The sequence below is a fragment of the Pan troglodytes genome, chromosome Y, assembly GCF_028858775.2.
Source record: "Pan troglodytes isolate AG18354 chromosome Y, NHGRI_mPanTro3-v2.0_pri, whole genome shotgun sequence".
NCBI lineage: Eukaryota > Metazoa > Chordata > Mammalia > Primates > Hominidae > Pan > Pan troglodytes.
In genome coordinates, this window is record NC_072422.2 from 18,234,184 (window position 1) to 18,259,924 (window position 25,741).

The window sequence follows — 25,741 nt, forward strand, 5'->3', positions numbered from 1 at the left end:
ATCGCTTGAGGCCAATAATTTTAAACCTGGTTTGGCAAAATACTGAAACACAGTCTCTACAAAAGTTTTTACAAATCAGGAAGATATGGTAGCTCACACCAGCAGTCTTAGCAATCTATAAGGCCATGGTGGGTGGATCACTTCAGGCCTATAAATTGAGGCCAGCCTGAACAATATAGCAGGATTCTGTCTATAAAATAATATTAGAATAATTAAAGAAATTGAATAATTATCTGAGCCTACTGGCCTTTTCCTGGAGAACCAGCTAACTGGGAGGCTGAAGCCGCAAGAACATGGGTATTACAGGCTGCCACTAAGGAGATCAGACAGATACCTGATTCTTTTACATAGCTAAGTGGATACAGCCTACTTTATGTTTATCTTTTTCTTGTAAAATTGCTTATTTTCTTGCCTTTTTATGACTATAGGTAGGCTTCTAGTTTGGAGTCAGAGGACAGCTTTAGCTGAGCCATCTCCCCCTGAAAACACAAGGCATTCTTCCTCCCTACACAGTAACCCATCTTAGCGCCCCAAAACGCTCAGCCAGAATTTGACGTAGATTGACCTACATTTAATGTGATTTTGTCTTCTGATCCTCCCATTAACGCTCTCTTTTCTCCACACTCATGTCCCATCTTTTGCTACTGTCAGTAATCATTCATTCCCTCCCATCACAAAAGAAGCCTGTACTCCTTTCAGATAGAGCAACATGAAAATTCCCCAGAAAAGCAAAAAATTAAAAAATATATATTTTAATTTTGCACTTTTTTAATTAAAAAAAAAACGGTCAAAATTGAACCACACGCATTTGGTAGGAGACCTGTTTTATCTTCACAAATAATTTACTGATGTGAACATTTTTCTTACATAATATTAATAGAAAAAATTCTGAATTAAACAATAACAAAAAAACCCCTGAAACCTGGGGCGAAGCCCTGCTGCTCTCCTGGGTTGGCCCGGTGCCCTGGGTTCGGCGGCCGCCCACTCAGCCGCGTTGCTGGGCCGGGCCGGGGGATAGCCCACCGCCGCCCGCAGCCGGGGCTCGTATTGGCCGCCCGGCGCCACTACAGCGAAGAGGTGGCCGAACGCGAGGATGACCCCAGCTTCTTCAAAACGGTGGAGGGCTTCTTCAATCGTGGCGCCAGCATCGTGCAGGACAAGCTGGTGGAGGACCTGAGGACCCGGGAGAGTGAGGAGCAGAAGCGGAACCGGGTGGGCGGCATCTTTCGGATCATCAATCCCTGCAACCACATGCTGAGTGTCTCCTTCCGCATCCGGCGCGACGACAGCTCCTGGGAGGTCACCAAAGGCTACCCGGCCCAGCACAGCCAGCACCGCATGCCCTGCAATGGAGGTGTCCATTACAGCACTGATGTGAGTATAGATGAAGTAAAAGCTTTGGCTTCTCTGATGACATGCAAGTGTGCAGTGGTTGGTGTGTTGTTCTGGGGTGCTAAAGCTGGTGTTAAGATCAGTCCCAAGTACTATACCAATAATGAATTGGAAAAGATCACAAGGAGGTTCACCATAGAGCTAGCAAAGAAAGGCTTTATTGGTTGTGGCATTGATGTGCCTGCTCCAGACAAGAGCACAGGTGAGCTGGAGATGTCCTGGATCGCTGATGCCTATGCCAGCACCATAGGGCACTACGATATTAATGCACACGCCTGTGTTATTGGTAAACCCATCAGCCAAGGGGGAATCCATGGACGCATCTCTGCTACTGGCCATGGTGTCTTCCATGGGATTGAAAACTTCATCAATGAAGCTTCTTACATGAGCATTTTAGGAATGACATCAGGGTTTGGAGGTAAAACATTTTTCGTTCAGGGATTTGGTAATGCGGGCCTCCACTCTATGAGATATTTACATCGTTTTGGTGCTAAATGTATTGCTGTTGGTGAGTCTGATGGGAGTATATGGAATCCAGATGGTATTGACCCAAAGGAATTGGAAGACTTCAAATTGCAACATGGGTCCATTGTGGGCTTCCCCAAGGTAAAGCCCTATGAAGGAAGCATCTTGGAGCCCTACTGTGACATACTGATCCCAGCTGCCAGTGAGAAGCAGTTGAGCAAATCCAATGAATCCAGAGTCAAAGCCAAGATCATTGCTGAAGGTGACAATGGGCCAACAACCCCAGAAGCTGACAAGATCTTCCTGGAGAGAAACATTATGGTTATTCCAGATCTCTACATGAATGCTGGAGGAGTGACAGTATCTTACTTTGAGTGGCTGAAGAATCTAAAGCATGTCAGCTATGGCCGTTTGACCTTCAAATATGAAAGGAATTCTAACTACCACTTGTTCATGTCTGTTGAAGAGACTTTAGAAAGAAAATGTGGAAAGCATGGTGGAGCTATTCCCATTGTACCCACGGCAGAGTTCCAAGACAGGATATCAGGTGCATCTGAGAAAGACATCATGCACTCCGGCTTGGTGTGCACAATGGAGCATTCTGCCAGGCAAATCATGCACACAGCCAGGAAGTATAAACTGGGATGGACCTGAGAGCAGCTGCCTATGTCAATACCATTGAGAAAGTCTTCAAAGTGTACAATGAAGCTGGTGCGACCTTCACATACATGGATTATGGCTGACTTCCTCACTATCCTCTTCACGCGTAAGTTCTGCAGACCTATCACAAGTTTACATGTAACCACAGAAATCCCTTTCTCTCCTGACTCATTAATAACAGATACCATTCTGAACAAATCAATCCAAATCAGCCCATTAAGGAGAAAGAAATTAAGACTAGGGGATCATGTACAAGCTGAGTGTGAAAGTAGAAATCACCTACACAGAAAGCTGTTTTGGTATTTTGCCTTTAAATAAAAAGCCTCCTGCATCTGGCTGTGCAGCCTTGCTCTGTGGCTTTTCCCAACACAATCAGTGCTACTGCTGGAGAAGGGACAGTCAAGAGCAGTCAGTTGCTTACTTATTTTGCTCTGGATGAGTCTGGGACATGCTGTAACTTTAACACATTTAAGAAGTAGATGTGTGACCTTTTCAGAAGGTGGCATGGTCCTCAAGTGAGTTCTTAGTATTTTATATCAGCATTGTTATTTTATTTTATTGCAGCGTTGTTATTTTATTCAATAGTAACATTACTTTATAAATTCAAGTTCTGCTTAATAATGATAACAGTGTTTTCAGGACACAAAGATTATTCCTTACAAAATCTTTTTTTTTAATAGAGATTTTGTTCTTGGAACCAAATAAAAATTTTTCTGCTTAGACACACATATATATTTATTTTTCTTAAAACATTTTCTTGTTGTCATTATTCTTATTGTTGTTATTAATTATTTACATCTCCTACTCTTTGGGATCTCCTTACAAGTAAATCACCTGCTTTTAAAATCTCTTTCATCATTAACATTTGTCAGATATTTACAGACATACCAAATAAAATCATTATTTATTTTTCTGATATGACTGAAAAGGTTTTGAAGAGATATGCATATAAATAACTTTTTATTCTGAAATGTAATCAGTTAGATTTATTCACATTTGTTTTCTTCTTATTAAGGTAAGTTTCACATAATGTAAAATTACATTTGAGTGTACAATTCAATGGAATTTGATATGTTTATGATGTTGTACAATCATCACCTCTCTTTTGTTACTAAACATTTCTATTGCCCAACAGGAAATTCTGTATCTACAGTTAGATAAATAACAAATAAAAATAAAAATAAAAAACAGTACTTTTTATTTCCCAGCCCCTGACGAAGAGTAACCTTTTATCTCTATGGCTATGTCTTTTTACCGCATAGGTTTTGCACTGCAACGGTTTTCAATCCAATGTGCCAAAGTCATAGAGGTTTTAAAATCGTTCATTTTTCTTTTCCTTTTCCTTTTCCTTTTTTTTTTTTTTCATTTTGCAATTACCAGGCCCTATGCTCCTCTCACCAATCTAGTAAGAGTGTGTGTGTTGAGGAGATAATTACATTTATTTCAGGGATTGAAGACATTATTTTCTTATTTATTTAAATGATGCTACAGGGATGAGACTTTGCAGCCTAGAATGTGTAAGTGAGCAGTCTATATTTTATTTTCACTGGATACATTTCTCAGACTGGGAAGAAAACACTTTTGGCCAGATTTTTGTTGGTTGCTAGGAGACCAAAGTCCTCTTGTGATGTCTTTGCTACTCAGCTTGACATACACTAGAGTGATGCTCTAGATTCCTTTACCTGCGTAGGCCTTCTGAAGCAGCATTTGAAGTTGCAGTCCTGAAAACCATGCAGGCTGGAAGAGTATCTAAATAAATATTTATTTGAGATGGCACATGTTTCTTCAGAAACTCAAGTTGTTTCTCCCAGAGATGAATTAACTGATTCAGAAGCCTCCACTAGGTCTCCACCGTGTAAACACACATTCCCAGGGGACTCAGACTTAAGGTCAATGATTGAAGAAAATGCTATTCAGGTTTTGTCACAAGAATCCTTGTTAAAATGGCCATGTTACACAGTTTGTGTCTGTGAGCCAGATAAAGATAATGATTTTTTTTTTCTATGACCTTTCCCAGGAAACTTTGGAAAATACTTGAAAGTGACCAACTCAAGTCTGTTCTGTGGGTTGAGAATGGAACTTGTGTGGTGATTAATGAAGAACTCTTCAAGAAAGAAATTTTCGATATAAAGGCTCCTTACAGAATATTTCAAAGTGACAGTATCAAAAGTTTTGTTCGACAGCTCAACCTTTATGGATTTAGTAAAATTCGACAGAATTTTCAAAGATCTGCCATTCTAGCCACCTTTCTGGCAGAAGAGAATGAATCCATTGTCTTAAGCAAGATATTTAACATATTCAGTTACAACTTTACATAGAGTATATAAGTAATTTTACTTTGTACATCAGTAAATATGTTAATACATGTAGTAAGACCAGATTTTGAACATTATATAAAATATTAAGGTAAAATTTATTTAATTTTTTGAAATTATTGAGTTCAGCTTAAGCATTAACCTTTCAGGGTTTTAAGAAATTTTGCTAACAACTTTGAATCTTACCAGTGAAATCAAAATAAATGTACCAAAGCCACTTAATGCAATGTTACTATTAATGTATGACATGTTTTCACTTGAGAGCTTAACAACTTGAGTGCTTTCTTCCCAACAAGCACATTCTTGAAAATAGTAAACCATGTTCACGAATTATTTGATGACAATAAGTTTGTGTGATGAAACAGAAATCTGATATTTTATGTGTTATGTTTGTTATTGTCACTTGTCTCAACAAATTGCAACACATCAACATGCTATTTTAAATCAGTTGTACGCTATTCATGTGACCACTATTCTTATGCACTCTCATACCATCTACATCAAAACAAGTGACCACATTGCAAATTTCATTGCAACCACAACTTCTCAATACTGCAACATATCTCCCTTGCAAAACCGTTATCTGGGGCTGACAGGGGAACCATCTGCTCTTCCAACAAGATATCCTGTGGTATCAGTCAACGAGGCTCCACATCCTAACCTGCTACCAGCAGGCAACCCATGGTTGCAAATGCCTACAATAGCTAATACATCATCTCTCCCTCATTCCAGGCCAGCTCTTCAACCATCACGACTGGACAAATATCACCGTAATTACAACTGATCTTCCACTAAAAGAGCACCAGATTAGGCATGACAACAGAGACTAACATTTACATCGACCAATAAAACCCTAGAAATTTCTGCAATTATCTTACTGAATAATAAAACTGCATGTCGACTTTCATGTTTGCTTTTTCTTTATTTCTCAAAGTATAGTTAAAAGTAAAATGGTGTTTTCTTTCAGTGTCAGGCTATTGTACTAATTTTTACAAATATATATATGGGCTTTTTGAACATTTGTAAGGAAATTTGATGTGCTCCTATGTAAGTTAACTAACTTAGTTCTCTAAAGAGGAAAAAATAATAAAATCTTTGGGTCCATTTGCTGCTGAAACAACACAATACCACTGCCTGGGTAATTTGTAAAAAGACTTATTTTGCTCGTGGTTCTGAAGGTGAGGAAGTCCATGGGACTGCATCTCATGAGATCTTCTTTCTATGTTACAACATGGCAGGTTGACCTCATATGGTGAAGGGCATGAGATGAACAGAAAATCGGGACCAAACTCATCTTTCATGAAAGCCCACTCACAAAATAACTAACTTGTTCTCCAGATAACACCATCAATTCAGTCAGGAGGTTACACACACATGGCTAATCACCCCTCAAAAGTCCTACCTCCCAACACTATCACAATGGACACAGAATTTCAATGTGAAATTTGGAGGGGACATAATAACAATGACAGCAGGCAAGGGCAAGGAAACAACTGGAGTTAGGAAAAAGCAGTAAGTGGCTTCTCAAGCAGTCTGGCATAAATCAAATGAGAGCATAAATTTGGATGGCACAAAGGGAATAGATGCTCACATAAACAAACACACAGAACATCTAGAGAAAGGTTAACACACACTGTATATTTCAGTATTTTCTCAATTACATTTCCTCAGTTATTTTAAACTTCGATTTTAATTGGCAAAGATTTTCTTCATTGCAGTTCATACCTAGTGAACTCCGTGTCCATGATCACAATTATTTGCGTCATCACTTGAATAAAGTTTACATCATATTATGCTCATGGATTGCATCACTGTCAGTACATGGTGGAATTTTACAGCTGGCATTAACAGTACACCTTTTTGATCTTACATCAAAGCATTCCAACCTGTTTGTGCCTTTAATTACCTCCTGTTAGAGTCCACTTTTCATGTTTTCTAATGCACATTTCCTTACTTCTTTTTTTTTCTCTGAGAACGTCTCCCTGTGTTACCCCGATGGAGAGCAATGACATTATTTCAGCTCACTGCACCCTCAACCTCTGGGTTCAAGCAATTCTTCTACCTCAAACTTTTGAGTAGGTAAAATTATATATGCCCACCATGCTGGGCTAATTTTTATATTTTCAGTAGAAATGGGGTTTCACCATGTTTGCTGGAATGGTCTTGAACTCCTGGCTGTGTGTGATACACCCACCATGGCACCCAAAAGTGCTGAGATTACAAGTTTGAGCCACCAAACCCCACCTCTAGTGCAGATTTTTATCACATTGGTTTCATGCTCCGTACAAAGTCAGATTTAATTGCTTTTGTCAGGATTTAATACCTTTTAGATTCTGAGTCCAGATCCTCAGCATGGCTAAATAAATCCCTTCTAGACCTGATATTTGTTTTCCTTTCAACTTCATGTCCTTCGGTTTCACCACAGTGAGACATTCAGACAACTCCACTTTCAGCCATGACCTTTTCCATCTGGTAACTTGAGTCCCATTTTCTTCTTGGAGATAAAAGTCTCTGCCCCATTTGCCTACTTAAGACTCCTACAACACAGACATCACTCATCCCAGGAGGTGCTTCTTATCTATCACATTAGTTTTCTAGTCTGTCTGTCTGTCTGTCTTGGACACCCAGCACTGATGTAACACAGTACCTAATACATATATGTATGTGTGAGTATATATATACACATATGTATGTGAATTAGTTAATGTTGACTGGGACTTACAAATATAACATCTAGTTTCATTGTCAAAGTGAACATTCTTGGTGTTGTGGCATTACTTTTTATTCTTTGTTCCTCACCACAACTTTTCCTAAAAGGGTAGGTCACAGTATCATTTACTAGAGGTGCAATAATTTTGACTTACTGAGATTAGCCTCACTGGTTATCACTTCAACTATCATGCTTTCTTTTTAGGTCTAGTTATGATTTTTCCATGCTTCTTCTAAAAGTTCTTTTTCATCTTCTGCTTTGACTGACAGGTCCTTCCCTGAAAGAACTAGCTGTCTCCTTACCACTCCTTCCTTTATTTGAAGTAGGGATTCCCAGTGGCAAAGGGACATTTGGGAGCCCTTTGTGGCCTATGGAAAAAACCCAAATATCCCAAAATAAAAACCATAAAGAAACTGTTTGTGAAACTGAATTTCGATGCATGGATTCATCTGATAGAGTTCAACATTTCTCTTGATTCAGCAGGTTGGAAACTAATTGTAGAATCTGCAAAGGGATATTTGGGAGCCCATAGAGGCCTATTGTGAAAAACTTAATATCCTCACATAAAAACTAGAAAGAAACTATCTGTGAAACTGCTTTTTGATGTATGGATTCATCTCACAGAGTTAAACCTTTTCTTTGATCCAACAGTTTGGAAAACTTTTGGAGAATCTGTAAAGAGATGTTTGGGAGTCCTATGAGGACTATAGTGAATTACCAAATATCTGCAAATAAAAACTAGAAAGAAGCTGTCTGTGAAATGTCTTTGTGATGTGTGGATTCACCTCACAAAAGTAAAACTTTCTTTTAATTCAGCAGGTGGGAAACACTCTTTTAACAGAATCTGTGAAGGAACATTTTGCAGCCCATGAGGCCTATGGTGAAAAACCAGATATCCTTAGATGAAAACTGGAAAGAAGCTATCTGTGAAACTGATTTGAGATGTGTAAATTCATCTCACAGAATTAAACCTTCCTTTTGATTCAGCGTGTTGTAAACACTCTTTTTGGAGAATCTGCAAAGGGACATTTGGGAGCCCATTGAGGCCTATTGGAAAGAACAGAATATCCACAGATGAAAACTAGAGAGAAGCTACCTGTGAAACTACTTGGTGATGTGTGGATTAATCTCATAGAGTTAAACTTTTCTTTCAATCTAGCAGGTTGGAAACACTCTTTTTGTAGAATCTGTGAAGTGACATTTGAGAGTCCTTTGAGGCCTATGAAGAAAAACTGAATATTCCCAGATAAAAGTTAGAAAGAAGGTATATGTGAAACTATTTTGTGATGTGTGGATTCATCTCAAAGAGTTAAACTTTTCTTTGATTCAGCAGGTTGAAAACACTCTTTTTGAAGAATCCGTGATGGTACATTTGGGAGTCCATTGAAACCTATGGAGGAAAATGGGATATCCCAAGATAAAAACTAGAAAGAAACTATCTATGAAACTGCTTTGTGATGTGTGGGTTCATCTCACAGAGTTAAACCTTTCTTTTTATTAAGCAGCTTGGAAACTCTCTTTTTGGAGAATCTGTGAAGAGATCATTGGGAGTCCTTTTAGGCCTATGGGGAAAAAATCAAGTATCCCCAGATAAAAGATAGAGAAGTTTTCTGTGAAACTGCTTTGTGATGTAAGGATTCATCTCACAGAGTTAAACCTTTCTTTTGATTCACCAGGTTGAAAACAGTCTTTCTGGAGAATCTACAAAGGAACATTTGGGAGCCCATTGCAGCCTATGGGGGAAAATGGAATATCCCAAGATAAAAACTAGAAAGAAGCTATTTGTGAAACTGCCTTGTGATGTGTGGATTCATCTTACAGAGTTTTTTTATTATTATTATTCAGGAGGTTGGAAACACTCTCATTAGACAATATGTGAAGGGACATTGGGAGTCCATTGTGGTTTCTGAAAACAAACAAACAAACAAACATGCCGGATGAAAACTTGAAACAAGCTATTTGTGAAATTTTGTGATGTGTGGATTTATCTTACAAAGTTATGTCTTTCTTTTGATTCAGCATATTGGGAACACTGTTTTTGGAAAATCTGCAGAGGGACATTGGGAAGCTCATTGAGGCCTGTGGGGAAAAATCAAGTATCCCCAGATAAAAACTAGAAAGAAGCTATGTGTGAAACTGCTTTGCGATGTGTGGATTCATCTTATAAAGTTAAACATTTCTTTTGATTCAGCAGGTTGGAAACACTCTTTTTAGAGAATCTGCAAGGGACATTTGGGAGGACATTTAGGCCTATGAGGAAAAATGGAATATCCCCAGATAAAAACTGGAAAGAAGCTATCTGTGAAACTGCTTTGTGATGTGTGGATTCATCTCACAGATATAAACCTTTCTTTTAATTCAGCACTTTGGAAACACTCTTTTTGGAGAATGTGCAAAAAGACAGTTGGAAGTTCCATTTAGGCCTATGGAGAAAAATCGAGTATATCCACATAAAAACTAGAAAGAAGTTAAGTGTCAAAATGCTTTGTGATGTATGGATTCATATTACAATGTGAAACATTTCTTTTGAGTCAGAAGGTTGGAAACACTTTTCAGAGAATCTGTGAAGAAACATTTGGGAGCCCTTTGAGGCCTGTGGGGAAAAACTGAATATACCCAAAATAAAAACTAGAAGGAACCTATTTATGAAACTACTTTCTGATGGATTCTTCTGACAGAGAAAAAAGTTTCTTTTGATTCAGCAGTTCAGAAAAACAATTTCTGTAGAATCTGCAAAGAGAAATTTTGGAGTCTATTGAGGCCTAAGTGGAAAAATGGAATATTCCCAGAAAAAAACTAGATTGAAGCTATCTGTGAAACTGCTTTGTGATGGATGGATTCATATTACAGAGTTAAAACTTTCTTTTGATTTCTCAGGTTGGAAACACTCTTTTGGTTGCGTCTGCAAAGGGAGATTTCGGGGCTCACTGAGGTCTGTGGTTTAAAACAAAATATCCTCATATAAAACCTAGAAATATCCTCTCTGAGAAACTCCTTTGTGATTTGTTGATTCATCTCACAGAGGGAAACATTTCATTTCATTTAGCAGGTGGAAACAGTCTTTTTGGAGAATTGGTGAAAAGACATTTCAGAGTCCATTGAGGCCATGGTGTAAAACCAAGTATTCCCAGATAAAAACTAGAAAGAAGCTATCTGTGAAACTGCTTTATGATGGGTGGATTTATCTTACAGAGGTAAACCTTTCTTTTGATTCTACAGGTTGGAAACACTCTTTTTGGAGAATATGTGAAAAGACATTCTGGAGCCCACTGAGACCTATGGGGGAAAACTGCAGATCCCCAGATACAACCTGGAAAGAAGTTATCTTTAAACCTCTTTGTGATGTGTGTTTTCATCTCAAAGAGTTAAACCTTTCTTAGGATTCCACAAGATGGAAACACTCTTTTTGGATAATCTGCAAAGGGACATTTGAAAGCCCTTTAAGGCCTATGGGGTGAAACAGAATATCCCAAGATAAAAACTAGAAAGAAGCTATCTGTGAAACTGCTTTGGGATGCGTGGATTCTACTCACTGAGCTAAGCCTTTCTTTAGATTCAGCAAGTTGGAAACACTCTTTCTGAAGAATCTGTGAAGGGCCATTTGGAAGCCCATTAATGTCTATGAGGAAAAATAGAATATCTCCAGATAAAAACTAGAAAGAAGCTTTCTGTGAAACTGCTTTGTGATGTGTGGATTCATCTCACAAACTTAAGCCTTTCTTTTGATTCAGCAGGATGGAAACAGTCTTTTTGAAGAATCTGCAGAAAGACATTTGGGAACCCATTGATTCCTATGGGAAATATCAAATATCCCCAGATTAAAACTACAAAGGAGTTATCTGTGAAAGTGCTTTGTATTGTTTGGATTGATCTCACAATGCTAAAACTTTCTTTTGATTCTAAAGGATAGAAGTATTATTTTTGAAGAATCTGAGAGGGAACATTTGAGAACCCATTGAGGCCTAGGGGAGAAAACAATTATCCACAAATAAAAACGAGAAAGAAGCTATCTAGGAAACTGCTTTGTGATGTGTGGATTCTTCTCACAGAAAAATGCTTTCTTTTGATTCAGAAATTTGGGAACACTCTTTCTGTGGAATCTACGAAGAGAAATTTGGCAGCCAATTGAGGCCAAAGGATAAAAATTGAATATCCTGTCCCAAAAACTAGAATGAAGCTGTGAAACTGCTTTGTGATGTGTGGATTCATCTTACATTAGTAAATTTTCCTTTTTATTCAGCAGGATAGAACCATCCTTTTTGTAAAATCTGCAAAGGCACATTTGGAAGCCCATTTATGCCTGTGGGGAAAAACTGAATATCCCCAGATAAAAACTAAAAAGAAGCCATCTCTGAAACTGCTTTGTCATGTGTGGACTCATCTCACAGAGTTAATTATTTCTTTTCATTCAGCTGGTGAGAACCACTCTTTTTGGAGAATCTGAGAAGGGAAATTGGGTGCCCAGGGAGGCTACAGGGGAAAAACAGAATGCACCCAGATCAAAACTAAAAAGAAGCTATCTGTGGAACTGATTTGTGATGTCTGGATTCTTCTCACTGACTTAAATCTTTCATTCTTTCTTTCTTTTTTTTTTTTTTTTTTTTGATTTGCCAGGTTGCAAACAGTCTTTTTGGATAATCTGCAGAAAGACATTTGTGAGCTTATGGAAGCCTATGGGGAAAAACTGAATATCCCCAGATAAAAACTAGAAGGAAGCTACTTGTGAAATGGCTTTGAGATGTGTGGATTCATCTGAGAGTGTTAAACCATTCTTATGATTCAGTAGGTCAGGAACACTCTTTTTGGAGAGTCTGCAAAGTGACATTTTGGAGCCCATTGAGGCCTATGGGGAGAAACAGAATATCCACAGATAATTACTACAAAGAAATTATCTGTGAAGCTTCTTTGTGATGTGCATGTTCATCTCAGAGACTCAAATTTTTCTTCTTATTCAGCAGAGTGGAAACTCTTTTATTGTAGAATCTGTACAGGGATATTTTGGAGCCCTTTGAGGCCTATGGGGAAAAACTGAATATCCACAGATACCAACTACAAAGAGGTTATCTATGTAACTTCTTTGTGATATGTGGATTCATCTAACAGAGACAAATCTTTCTTTTGATTCCTCAGGTTGGAAACACTCATTTTGGAGAATCTACGAAGGGACATTTTGATGCCCATTGACGATTTTGGGGAAAGACCAAATATTCCTAGGTAAAAACTAGAAAGAACCTATCTGTGAAACTGCTTTTTGATGTGTGGACTCATCTGATAGAGTTCAAGTTTTCTTTTAATTCAGGAGGTTGGAAAGACCGTTTTTGGAGAATCTGCGAAGGGACATTTGGGAACCCATTCAGGCCTAAGAAAGAAAAATGAATATCCCAAGATAAAAACTAGAAATAAGTTATGTGTGAAACTTCTTTGTGATGTGTGGGTTCATCTTAGAGAGTTAAACCCTCTTTTTGATTCAGCAGATTGGAAACACTCCTTTTGGAGAATCTGTGAAGAAACATTTGGGAGCCCATTGAAGCTTACAGGGAAAAAGCTGAATATCCCCAGATAAAAACTAGAAAGAAGTAATCTGTGAAAAGTCTTTGTGATGTGTGAATTCATCTCACAGAATTAATCCTTTCTTTTCATAGAGCAGGTTGGAAACACTTATTTTGGAAATCTATGAATGGCCATTTAGGAGCCCATAGATGCCTAGGGAGAAAAACATAATATTCACAGATAAAAATTAGAATGAAACTATCTGTGAAACAGATTTGTGATGTGTGGATTCATCTCACAGAGTCAAAAGTTTCTTTTGAGTCAGCATATTGGAAATGCTATTTTTGGAGAATCTGCAAAGGAACATTTAGGAGCCCATTGAAAAATAAAGGGAAAAACCAAATATCCTCAGACAAAAGCTGGAAATAAGCTATCTGTGAAACTGTTTTTTGATGTTTGGATTCATCTCACAGAGTGGATACCTTCTTTAGATTCAGCTGGTTAGAAACACTCTTTTTGGAATATCTGAAAAAGCACATCTTAGATCTTATTGTGGTCTATCAGAAAAACAATATATCCATATAAACACTAGAAAGAATCTCTCTGTGAAACTGCTTTGTGATGTGTGGATTCATCTCAAAAAATTAAAGCTTTGTTTTTATTCAGCAGGGTAGAAACAGCCTTTTTGATGAATCTGTGAATGGATATTTGGAATCCATGGAGGCTAATGGGGAAAAAACTGAATACCCCCAGATAAAAACTAGAAGAAACTATCAGTGAAACTGCTTTGTGATATATGGATTAATCTCAGAGAATTAATCCTTTCTTTTATTTGGCAGATGGGAAATACTCTTTTTGTAGAATATGCAAAGGGACATTTCAGAATACTTTGAGGCCTATGGGGAAAAACTGAATATCCCCAGAAAGAAACACAAAGGAGCCATCTGTGAAACTGTTTTGAGATGTGTAAATTCGTATCAAAATGTTAAATTTGGCAGGGGAATGTTTTGCAGCCAATTGAAGCCTATGGGGAGAACCCAAATATACCCAAATAAAAACTAGAAAGAACCTAACTATGTAACTGCTTTGTGATGAGTGGATTCTTCTCACAGGGAAAAAGAGTCTTTTGATTCTGCAATTTGGAACCACTCTTTCTGTAGACTCTGTGAAGAGAAATTTAAAAGCCCATTGTGGCAGAAGGGGAAAAATGGAATATTAAGATTGATACGTGAATTCATCTCACAGAATTATTTTCTTTTGGTTCAGAAGGTGAAAAATACTCTTTTTGGAGGATGTGCAAAGGGACATTTATGAGCCCATTGTTGCTATCAAGGAAAACCCAAATATATTCAGATAAAAACTAAAAAGAAACTATGTGTGAAAATGCTTTGAGATGTGTGGATTCATCTCACAGATTTGAACCTTTCTTTTAATGCAGCAGGTTGGAAACAGCCTCCTTGGAGAATCTATAAAAGGACATTTGTGAGCTCATGTAGGCCTATGGGGCAAAATTGAATATCCCCAGATAAGAACTAGAAAGAAGATAATCTGTTAAACTTTTTTGTGATGTGTGGATTCATTTCAAAAAGGCAAACCTTTCTTTTTATTCAGCAGGTTGGACACACTCTTTTTGGAAAATATGTGATTGCATATTTGAGAGTCCTTTCAGGCCAAAGGGGAATAAGTGCATATACTCAGATTAAAAACTACAAAGAAGCTATCTGTGGAACTTTTTGTGATGTATGTTTTCATTTCTCAGTGTTAAACCTTTCTTATGATTCCACAGGTTTTGAAACACTCTTTATGCATAATCTACAAAGGGACATTTGGGATAACCTTTGGGTCTATGGGGTGAAACAGAATATCCCCAGATAAAACTAGAAAGAAGGTATCTGTGAAACTGCTTTGTGATATGTGGATTCATGTCACAGAGTTAACCTTTATTTTTATTCAGGAGGTTGAAAATACTCTTTTTGGAAAATCTACAAAATGACATTTCAGCTCCCATGGACAATTATTGGAAAAGAATGAATATCCCAAGACAAAAACCAGATGAAAGCTATCTGTGAAACTGCTTTGTGATGGATGGATTCATCTCACGGAGTTATACTTTTCTTTTTATTCATCAGGCAGAAACATTCTTTTTGGAGAATATGTGAAGGGACATTTTTGCAATCAAACTGCACTATGCAGAAAAAACAAGTATTTTCATTTAAAAACTAGAATGAAGCTATCTGTGAAACTACTTGGTGATGTGTGGATTCACCTCACAGAGGTAAATTTTTCTATTGATACAGCAGGTTGCAACACTTTTTGTGGAATCTGCAAAGGGACATTTTTGAGCTCATTAATGACTGTGGGGAAAAACAGAATATTCCCAGGTAAAAACAAGAAAGAATCTATCTGTGAAGTGGACTTGTGATGTGCGGATTTATCTCACAAAGTTAAACCTTCGTTTTTATTCAACTGGTTGGAAACACTCTTTTAGGAGAATGAGTGAAGAGACATTTGGGAGCCCTTTGAGACTATGGGGAAAAACAAAATATACCCTGATAAAAATTAAAAAGAAGCTATCTCTAAAACGGCTTTGTGATGTGTGAATTCATCTCACAGAAGTAAACATATCTTTTGGTTTGGCAGGTTGGAAACACTTCTTTTGGAGAATCTGTGAAGAGACATTTCGGAGCCCATTGAGACCTGTAAGGAAAAACAGAATATCCCAAGGCAAAAACTATAAGGAAGACAGTTGTGAAACAGCTTTGTGATGTGTGGATTCATCTAACAGAGTTGAATCTTTCTTTTGATTCAGCAGATTTGAAACACTCTTTTTGGAGATCTGCAAAGGCATATTTGGGAGCCTAGTGAGGTCCAAGGAAAAACAACAAATATCCCTAGGTAAAAACTAGAAAGAATCTGTGAAACTTCTTTGTGATGTGTGGATTCATCTCACAGAGTTAAACCTTTATTTTTTTCTGATTGAAGAGGTTGGAAACACTTTTTCTGGAGTATCTGAGAAAGGACATTTTGGATACCAATGAGGTCCATGGTGAAAAATCGAATATCCCCACGTAAAAACTAGAAAGAAGGTATCTGTAAAACTGCTTTGTGATGTGTAGATTCACCTCACAGACAAAAACCTTTGTTTTAATTGATCAGGTTGGAAACCCTGTTTTTGTAGAATGTGTGAAGAGATATTTGGAAACCCATTGAGGCCCAAGGGAAAAAAACAAATATCCACAGATAAGCAAGTAAAAAGTAGCTATCTGTGAAACTGCTTTGGGATGTGTAGATTCATCTCAAAGTGTTAAAACTTTCTTTTGATCCAGCAGGTTGGTAACACTCTTTTTGGAGAATCTACAAAGGGACATTTTGGAGCCCATTGCATCATATCGCCAAAAACCAGAATATCCCCATGTAAAAAGTAGAAAGAAGCTATCTGTGGCACTGCCTTGTGATGTGTGGATTCATCTCACCAAGTTAAACCTTTCTCTTTCCCAAAGTAAAAACAATGGAATATTTCCAGATAAAAACTAGGAAGAAGCTATCTGTGAAGCTGCTTTGTGATGTGTGGATTTAGCTCAAAGAGTTAAACCTTCCTTTTGATTCAGCAGTTTGAAAACTGTCTTTTTAAAGAATCTGTGAAAGGATATTTGGGAGCCCATTATGGCCCATGGGGAAAACAAAATATCCCTATGGAAATAAGGGAAACAAAATATCTGTGAAACTGCTTTGTGATGTGTAAATTCATCAATCAGAGTTAAAGCTTTCTTTTGATCCCACAAGTTGGAAGCATTCTTTTTGGAGAATCTGTGAATGAACAATTTGGTGCCCAATCAGGTCCATGGGGAAAATATGAATATCCCATAATAAAAACTAGAATGAAGCTATCTGTGAAAGTACTTTGTGATGTGTGGATTCATCACACAGAATTAAACATTTCTTTTGATTCACCAGGTTGGAAACACTTTTTGGAGAATCTGCCAAGGTATATTGTGGAGTCCATAGAGGCCAAAGGAAAACACCAAATATCCCCAGGTAAGTACTAGAAAGGAGCTATCTGTAAAACTGCTTTGTGATGTGTGGACTTTCTCAGTGTTAATCCTTTTTTTTTATTCAGAAGGTTGGAAACACTTTTTTTGGAGAGTATGAAAAGAACCGTTTTGGATAACACTGAGGCCCATGAAGAAAAATCAAGTATTTCCAGGTAAAAACTAGAAAGAAGCTATTTGTAAAACTACTTTGTGATTTGTGGATTCATCTCACAGAGTTAAACTTTTCTTTTAATTCAGTGCATTGGAAAAACTATTTTTGGAGAGTCTGAGAAGAGACAATTGGGAGCCCTTTGAGGCCCATAGGGAAAAACCTAATGTCCCCAGATAAGCACTAGAAGAAGCTATCTTTGAAACTGTTTTGGGGTATTTGTGTTTATATCACTGTGTTAAACATTTCTTTTGATTCAGTAGGTCGGAAACACTCTTTTTGGAGGATCTGCGAAGGGACATTTGAAGGACCATTGAGGCCCAAGGGGAAAAACCAAGTATCCGATATAAAAACTAGAAAGATTCTGTCTGTGAAACTGCTTTGTGATGTTTGGATTCATCTCACAGTGTTCATTCTTCCTGTGATTTAGCAGTCTGGAAACATTATTTTTGGAGAATTTGCAAATGGATATTTAGGAGCCCTTTGAGACCCATGGAAAAAAAAACCGAATATCCCCAGGTTAAAACTGGAAATTTGGTATCTGTAAAACTGTTTTCTGATTAGTGGATTCACCTCACAGAGTTAAACCTTTCTTTTGATTCAGGAGGTTGGAAACTCTCTTTTTGGAAAATCTATGAATAGACGTTTGAGAGCTCATTGAGGCCTATGAGGTAAAACAGAATATCCTTAGGTAACAACTGGAAAGAAGCTTTCTGTGAAACTACTTTGTGATGTGTGGTTACATCTCATAGATTTAAACCTCTCTTTTGATACAGCTGTTTATAAACACTCTTTTTGGAGAATCTGCAAAGGCATATTTGGGAGCCCATTGTAACTATACACACACACACACACACACACACACACACATAATCTAGAGTAATCTCTAGGTAAATACTAGGAAGAAGTTACCTGAGAAACTGTATTGTAATGCTGTAATGTGTGGATTCATCTCACATGTTTAAAATTTTCTTTTGATTCAGGAGGTTGAAAACACTCTGTTTGGAGGATCTGTGAATGGACATTTGGGAGCCCATTGAGGCCCATGGGCAAAAGATGAATATCCCCAGAGGAAAACTAAAAATAGCTATCTGTGAAACTGCGTTATGATGTCTGGATTCATCTCACAGAGCTAAATTTTATTTTGATTCAGCAGGTTGGAAACACTCTTTTTGGAGAATCTGCCAAGGGCAGTTGAGGGCCCTTTGACGCCCATGAGGAAAAACAAATACAGATAAAAACTGGAAAGAAGCTATCTCTAAAACTGTTTTGTGATGTGTGGATTTATCCCACAGAGTTAAACCTTTCTTTAGTTTCGCAGGTTGGAAACACTACTTTAGATAATCTGTGAAGGGACATTGGAGAGCTCATTGAGGCCCACGAAAAAAAAATGAATATCGCCAGGTAAAAACCAGAAATAAGCTATCTGTGAAACTGCTTTCTAATGTGTGGATTCATCTCAGAGTTAAACTGTTCTTTTATTCAGCAGGTTGAAAACTCTTTTTTTGACAATATTCAAAAGGACATTTGGAAGCTTATTGAGGCCCATGGGCAAAAACTGAATATTGCTGGGTAAAACAAAAATCAATCTATCTGTGAAACTCCTTTGTCATATGTAAATTCATCTCACAGAGACCCAGATAAAGCTTTCTTTTGATTCACCAGATTGGAAGCACTCTTTTTGGAGAATTTGCAAAAGGATATCTGGGAGCACATTGAGGCCCATGGTGAAAAACAGAATATTTCATGATAACAAATAGAAAAAAGCTATCTGTGAAACTGCTTTGTGATGTGTGGATTCACCTCACAGAATTAAACCTCTCTTTTGACTTAGCAGGTTGGAAACACTTTTATTGGAGAAACTGTAAAAGGCCATTTTGGATAAAATTGAGGCCCATGGGGAAAAAAAACTAATATCCCCAGGTAAAAACTAGATAGTAGCTGCATGGGAAACTGCTTTGTGATATGGATTCCTCTCACAGAGGTATACCTTTCTTTTGATTCAGCAGATTGGAAATAATCTTTTGGAGATTCTGCCTAGGGACATTTTTGACCCCACTGAGGCCCATGAAAGAAAACCAAATATCCCCAAGTAAGAACCAGAGAGAAGCCATCTATGAAACTGCTTTATCATGTGTGGATTCATCTCACAAATTTAAAACATTTTTTTTGATTCAGGAGGTTGGAAACACTTTTTTTGGAGAATCTGTGAAGGAATATTTTGGATCCCATTGAGGCCCATGGAGAAAAACCGAATATCCTTAGGTAAAAATGCAAAATAAGCTATCTTTAAATCTGCTTTGTGATGTATAGATTCATCTCCCAGATTTAAACTTTTATTTTGATTCAACAGGTTGGAAATATTGTTTTTGGATAATGTGTGAAGTGATATTTGGAAGCCGATTGAGACCCAGGGGAAAAAACTGAGTATACCCAGATAAAAACTAGAAAGAACCTATCTGTGAAACTGCTTTGTGATGTGATGTGTAGATTCATCTCACAGAGTTAAAACTTTCTTTTCATTCAACAGGTTGGAAACATCCTTTTTGGAGAATCTGCAAAGTGACATTTGGAAGCCCATTGCAGCCTATGGGGATAAACAAAATATCCCCAGGTAAAAACTAGAAAGAAGCTATCTGTGGAACTGCCTTGTCACTTCTGGACTCGTCTCACTGATTTAAACCTTTCTTTTGATACAGCAGGTTGGAAACACTCTTTTTGGAGAATATGTGAAGGGATATTTGGGAGCCCATTGAGGCCCATGCAAAAAAAAAAGAATATTTCCAGATAAAATCTAGGAAGAAGCTCTCCATGAAACTGCTTTGTGATGTGTGGAATCATCTCACAGAGTTAAACCTTTCCTTTGATTCAGCAGTATCTGCAAAGAGAAATTTAGGGGCCCATTAAGGCCTATTGGGAAAATCTTAATATCCCCAGTTTAAAAACTAGAAAGACAATATCTGGGAAACTACTTTGTGATTAGTTCATTCACCTCACTGAGTTAAGCCTTTCTTTTGATTCAGCAGGTTGGAAAAACTCTTTTTGGAGAATCTGCAAAGGGACATTTGGGACCCCAATTGAGGCCTTTCAGGAAAATCTTAACATCCACAGGTAAAAATTAGAAAGGTGATATCTGGGAAACTAATTTGTGATTTGTGCATTCATTTCACAGACTTAAGCCTTTCTTTTGATTCAGCAGTTTGGAAACATGGTTTTTGGAGAATCTGACAGTGGACATTTGAAAGCCCTTTGAGAACCATGGAGAACAACATAATTGCCCCAGGTAAAAACTAGAAAGAAGCTATTTGTCAAACTTCTCAATGATTTCTGGATTCATCTCAAAGATTTACAGCTTTCTTTTGAGTCAGCAGGTTAAAAACACTTTTTTTGGATAATCTGTGAAGGGACATTTGGGAGCCCCTTTAAGTCCCAGTGGAAAAAAAAATAAAAACAAATATGCCCAGATAAAAACTAGAAAGAAACTATCTGTGTAAGTCCTGGGGGGTGAAAACGAATATGCCCAGGTAAAAACTAGAAAGTAGGTTTCTGGGAAATTGCTCTGTGATATGTGGATTCATCTCAGAGGTAAACTCTTCTTTTGATTCAGGAGATTGGAAACATTCTATTTGTAGAACCTGCAAAGGGACATTTGGGAGACCATTCAGACCTAAGGGAAATGTTGAATATCCTACATAAAAACTGGAAAGCAGCTGTCTGTGAAACTGCTTTGTGATGTAAAGGTTAATGAAAGAGTTAAACCATTCATTTGATTAATCAGGTTGGCAGAATTCTTTTTTGGAAAATCTGTGAAGGTATGTTCAGTGCCCATTGTGGCCTATGAAGAGAAAGCAAATATCCTCTGATCAAAATAAGAAAGAGGGGTAGAGCCAAGAAGGCCATATAGGAACACCTCCAGTTTACAGCTCACAGCATGAGCGATGCAGAAGATGGATGATTTCTGCATTTCCAACTGAGGTACTGCATTTCCAACTGAGGTACTGCATCTCACTGGGGAGTGCCAGACAGTGGATGCAGGACAGTGGGTGATGAATGCACAAGCCTCAGTAAGCAATGAAATAAACTGGCAGAAAGGGTATCAGTAATGGAAGATGAAATGAATGAAACAAATCGTGAAGAGAAGTTTGGAGAAAAAAGAATAAAAAGAAACAAATAGGACTATGTGAAAAGACCAAATCTACATCTAATTGGTGTACCTGAAAGTGACGGGGAGAATGGAACCAAGTTGGAAAACACTCTGCAGGATATTATCCAGGAGAACTTCCCCAATCTAGCAAGGCAGGCCAACATTCAAATTCAGGAAATACAGAGAATACCACAAAGGTACTCCTCTAGAAGAGCAACTGCAAGACACATAATTGTCAGAATTGCCAAAGTTGAAATGAAGAAAAAAACGTTAAGGGCAGCCACAGAGAAAGGTCAGGTTACCTGCAAAGGGCAGCCCATCAGACTAACAGGTGATCTCTTGGCAGAAACTCTATAAGCCAGAAGAGAGTGGGGGCCAATATTCAGCATTCCTAAAGAAAATAATTTTCAAACCAGAATTGCACATCCAGCCAAACTAAGCTTCATAAGTGCAGGAGAAATAAACTACAGACAAGAAAATGCTGAGAGATTTTGTCACCACCAGGCCTTCCCTAAAACAGCTCCTGAAGGAAGCACTAAACATGGAAAGGAACAACTGGTACCAGCCACTGCAAAAATATGGCAAATTGTAAAGACCATCAAGGTCAGGAAGAAACTGCATCAACTAACGAGGAAAATAACCAGCTAACATCATAATGACAGGATCAAATTCACACATAACAATACTAACCTTAAATGCAAATGGGCTAAATGCTCCAATTAAAAGGCTGGCAAATTGGATAAAGAGTCAAGACCCGTTAGTGTGCTGTATTCAGGGAACCCATCTCACAGCAAAGACACACATAGGCTCAAAATAAAGGGATAAAGGAAGATATACCAAGCAAATGGAAAACAAAAAAGGTAGCGGTTGCAATCCTCATCACGGATAAAACAGACTTTAAAACAACAAAGATCAAAAGAGACAAAGAAGGCCATTACATTATGGTAAAGGGATCAATTCATCAACAAGAGCTAACTATCCTAAACATAAATGCACCCAAGCACAGGAGCACCCAGATTCATAAAGCAAGTTCTTAGTGACCTACAAAGAGACTTAGACTCCCACTCAATAATAGTGGGATATTTTAACACCCCATTGTCAACGTTAGACAGATCAATGAGACAGAAAGTTCACAAGGATATCCAGGAATTGAACTCAGCTCTGCACCAAGATGACCTAATAGACATCTGCAGAACTCTCCACCCCAAATCAACAGAATATACATTCTTTCCAGCACCACTCCACACCTATTCTAAAATTGACCACATTGTTGGAAGTAAAGCAGTCCTCAGCAAATGTAAAAGAACAGAAATTATAACAAACTCTTTCTCAGACCATAGTGCAATCAAAATAGAACTCAGGATTAAGAAACACACTCAAAACCGCTCAACTGCATGGAAACTGAACAACCTGCTGCTGAATGACTACTAGGTACATAACAAAATGAAGGCAGAAATAAAGATGTTCTTTGAAACCAATAAGAACAAAGACACAACATACCAGAATATCTGGGACACATTCAAAGCAGTGTGTAGAGGGAAATTTATAGCACTAAATGCCCAAAAGAGAAAGCAGGAAAGATCTAAAATTGACACCCTAACATCACAATTTAAAGAATTGGAGAAGCAAGAGCAAACACATTCAAAAGCTAGCAGAAGGCAAGAAAGAACTAAGATCAGAGCAGAACTGAAGGAAATAAAGAAAAAAAAAAAAACCTTAAAAAAATCCATGAATCCAGGGTCTGTTTTTTTTTTCAAAAAGACCAACAAAATTGATAGACCACTAGCAAGACTAATACAGAAGAAAAGAGAGAAGAATCAAATAGACTCAATAAAAAATGACAAAGGGGATATCACCACTGATCCCACAGAAATGAAAACTACCATCGGAGAATACTATAAACACCTCTATGCAAATAAACTAGAAAATCTAGAAGAAATGGGTAAATTATTTGACACATACACTCTCCCAAGACTAAACCAGGAAGAAGTTGAATCTCTGAATAGACCAAAAACAGGCTATGAAATTAAGGCAATAATTAATATCTTACCAAGTATAAAAAACCCAGGATCAAATTCTCCCAGAACTACAAGGAGGAGCTGGTACCATTCCTTCTGAAATTATTCCAATCAATAGAAAAAGAGAGAATTATCCCTAACTCATTTTATGAGGCCAGCATCATCCTGATACCAAAGCCTGGCACAGACACACACACAAAAAGAGAATTTTAGACCAATAACCTTGAAAGAACATTGATGCAAAAACCCTCAAAGAAATCCTGGCACACTGAATCCAGCAGCACATCAAAAAGTTTATCCACCATGATCAAATGAACTTCATCCCTGGGATGCAAGGCTGGTTCAAAGTACGAAAATCAATAAATGTAATCCAACATATAAACAGAACCAAAGACAAAAACCACATGGTTTTTTCAATAGATGCAGAAAAGCTTTTTGACAAAATTCAACAACCCTTCGTGCTAAAATCTCTCAATAAATTAAGTATTAATGGGATGTATCTCAAAATAATAAGAGCTATCTATGACAAACTATAGCCAATATGATACTGAATGGACAAAAACTGGGAGCATTCCCTTTGAAAACTGGCACAAGACAGGGATGACTTATCTCTCCACTCCTATTCAAAATAGTGTTGGAAGTTCTGACCAGGACAATCAGACAGGAGAAGGAAATAAAGAGCATTCAATTAGGAAAAGAGGAAGTCAAATTTTCCCAGTTTGCAGATGACATGACTGTATAGCTAGAAAATCCCATTGACTCAGCCCCAAATCTCCTTTAGCTGATAAGCAACTTCAGCAAAGTCTCAGGATACAAAATCAATGTACAAAAATCACAACCATTCTTATACACCAATAACAGACTAACAGAGAACCAAATCATGAGTGAACTCCCAATTTACAATTGCTTCAAAGAGAACAAAATACCTAGGAATCCAACTTACAAGGGATGTGAAGGACCTCTTCAAGGAGAACTACAAACCACTCCTCAATGAAATAAAAGAGGATACAAAGAAATGGAAGAATATTCCAAACTCATGGGTAGGAAGAATCAATATCATGACAATGGCCATACTGCCCAAGGTAATTTATAGATTCAATGCCATCCCCATCAAGCTACCAATGACTTTCTTCACAGAATTGGAAAAAACTATTTTAAAGTTCATATGGAACCAAAAAAGAGCCCGCATCACCGAGTCAATTCTAAGCCAAAAGAACAAAGCTGGAGGCATCATACTACCTGACTTCAAACTATACTACAAGGCTACAGTAACCAAAACAGCATGGTACTGGTACCAAAACAGAAATATCGACCAATGGAAAAGAACAGAGCCCTCATAAATAATGTCACATATTAACAACTATCTGATCTTTGACAAACCTGAGAAAAACAAATAATGGGGAAAGTATTCCCTATTTAATAAATGGTGCTGGGAAAACTGGATAGCCATATGTAGAAAGCTGAAACTGGATCCCTTCCCTATACTTTATACAAAAATTAATTCAAGATGGATTAAAGACTTACATGTTAGACCTAAAACCATAAAAACCCTGGAAGAAAACCGAGGCAATACCTTTCAGGACATAAGCATGAGCAAGGCCTTCATGTCTAAAACACAAAAAGCAATGGCAAAAAAAGCCAAAATTGACAAATGGGATCCAATAAAATTAAAGAGCTTCTGCACAGCAATAGAAACCACCATCACAGTGAACAGGCAACCTACAGATTGGGAGAAAATTTTTGCAACCTACTCATCTGACAAAGAGCTAATATCCATAATCTACAATGAACTTAAACAAATTTACAAGAAAAAGACAAACAACCCCATCATAAAGTGGGCGAAGTATACGAATGACACTTCTCAAAAGAAGACCTTTGTGTAGCCCAAAAAACACATGAAAAAAATGCTCATCATCACTGGCCATCAGAGAAATGCAAATCAAAACTGCAATGAGATACCATCTCACACCAGTTAGATTGGCAATCTTTAAAGGGTCAGGATACAACAGGTGCTGGAGAGGACGTGGAAAAATAGGAACAGTTTTACACTGTTGGTGGGAATGTAAACTTCTCCAACCATTGTGTAATTCAGTGTGGCAATTCCTCAGGGATCAAGAAGTAGAAATACCATTTGACCCTGCCATTGCATTACTCGTATATACCCAAAGGATTATAAATCATGCTGCTATAAAGACACATTCACACACATGTTTATTGAAGCACTATTCACAATAGCAAAGACTTGGAAACAACCCAAATGTCCAACAATGATAGACTGGATTAAGAAAGTGTGACACATATACACCATGGAATATTATGCAGCCATAAAAAAGGATGAGTTCATGTC

General features: G+C 37.6%; 1 protein-coding gene and 1 pseudogene across 2 annotated transcripts; both read left to right on the forward strand.

The window, feature by feature from the left end:
- The first annotated feature begins 1,410 nt into the window (after positions 1 to 1,410).
- On the forward strand, positions 1,411 to 3,053 carry LOC740402 (glutamate dehydrogenase 1, mitochondrial-like). The gene has a single exon (XM_016944690.4). It carries the CDS (start codon positions 1,411 to 1,413, stop codon positions 2,509 to 2,511), a length of 1,101 nt encoding a protein of 366 aa, XP_016800179.1. The 3' UTR covers positions 2,512 to 3,053.
- Positions 3,054 to 4,192: 1,139 nt separating this feature from the next.
- Positions 4,193 to 5,048, forward strand: LOC112208118 (heat shock transcription factor, Y-linked-like; annotated as a pseudogene). Its single transcript, NR_189012.1, has 2 exons — positions 4,193 to 4,406; positions 4,535 to 5,048. The product of NR_189012.1 is annotated as a heat shock transcription factor, Y-linked-like (transcript).
- The last annotated feature ends 20,693 nt before the right edge of the window (positions 5,049 to 25,741 follow it).

Bases quoted from the DNA above. Each gene is read 5' to 3' on its own strand.
- LOC740402 (XM_016944690.4), top strand. From the start codon at position 1,411: ATGACATGCAAGTGTGCAGTGGTTGGTGTGTTGTTCTGGGGTGCTAAA.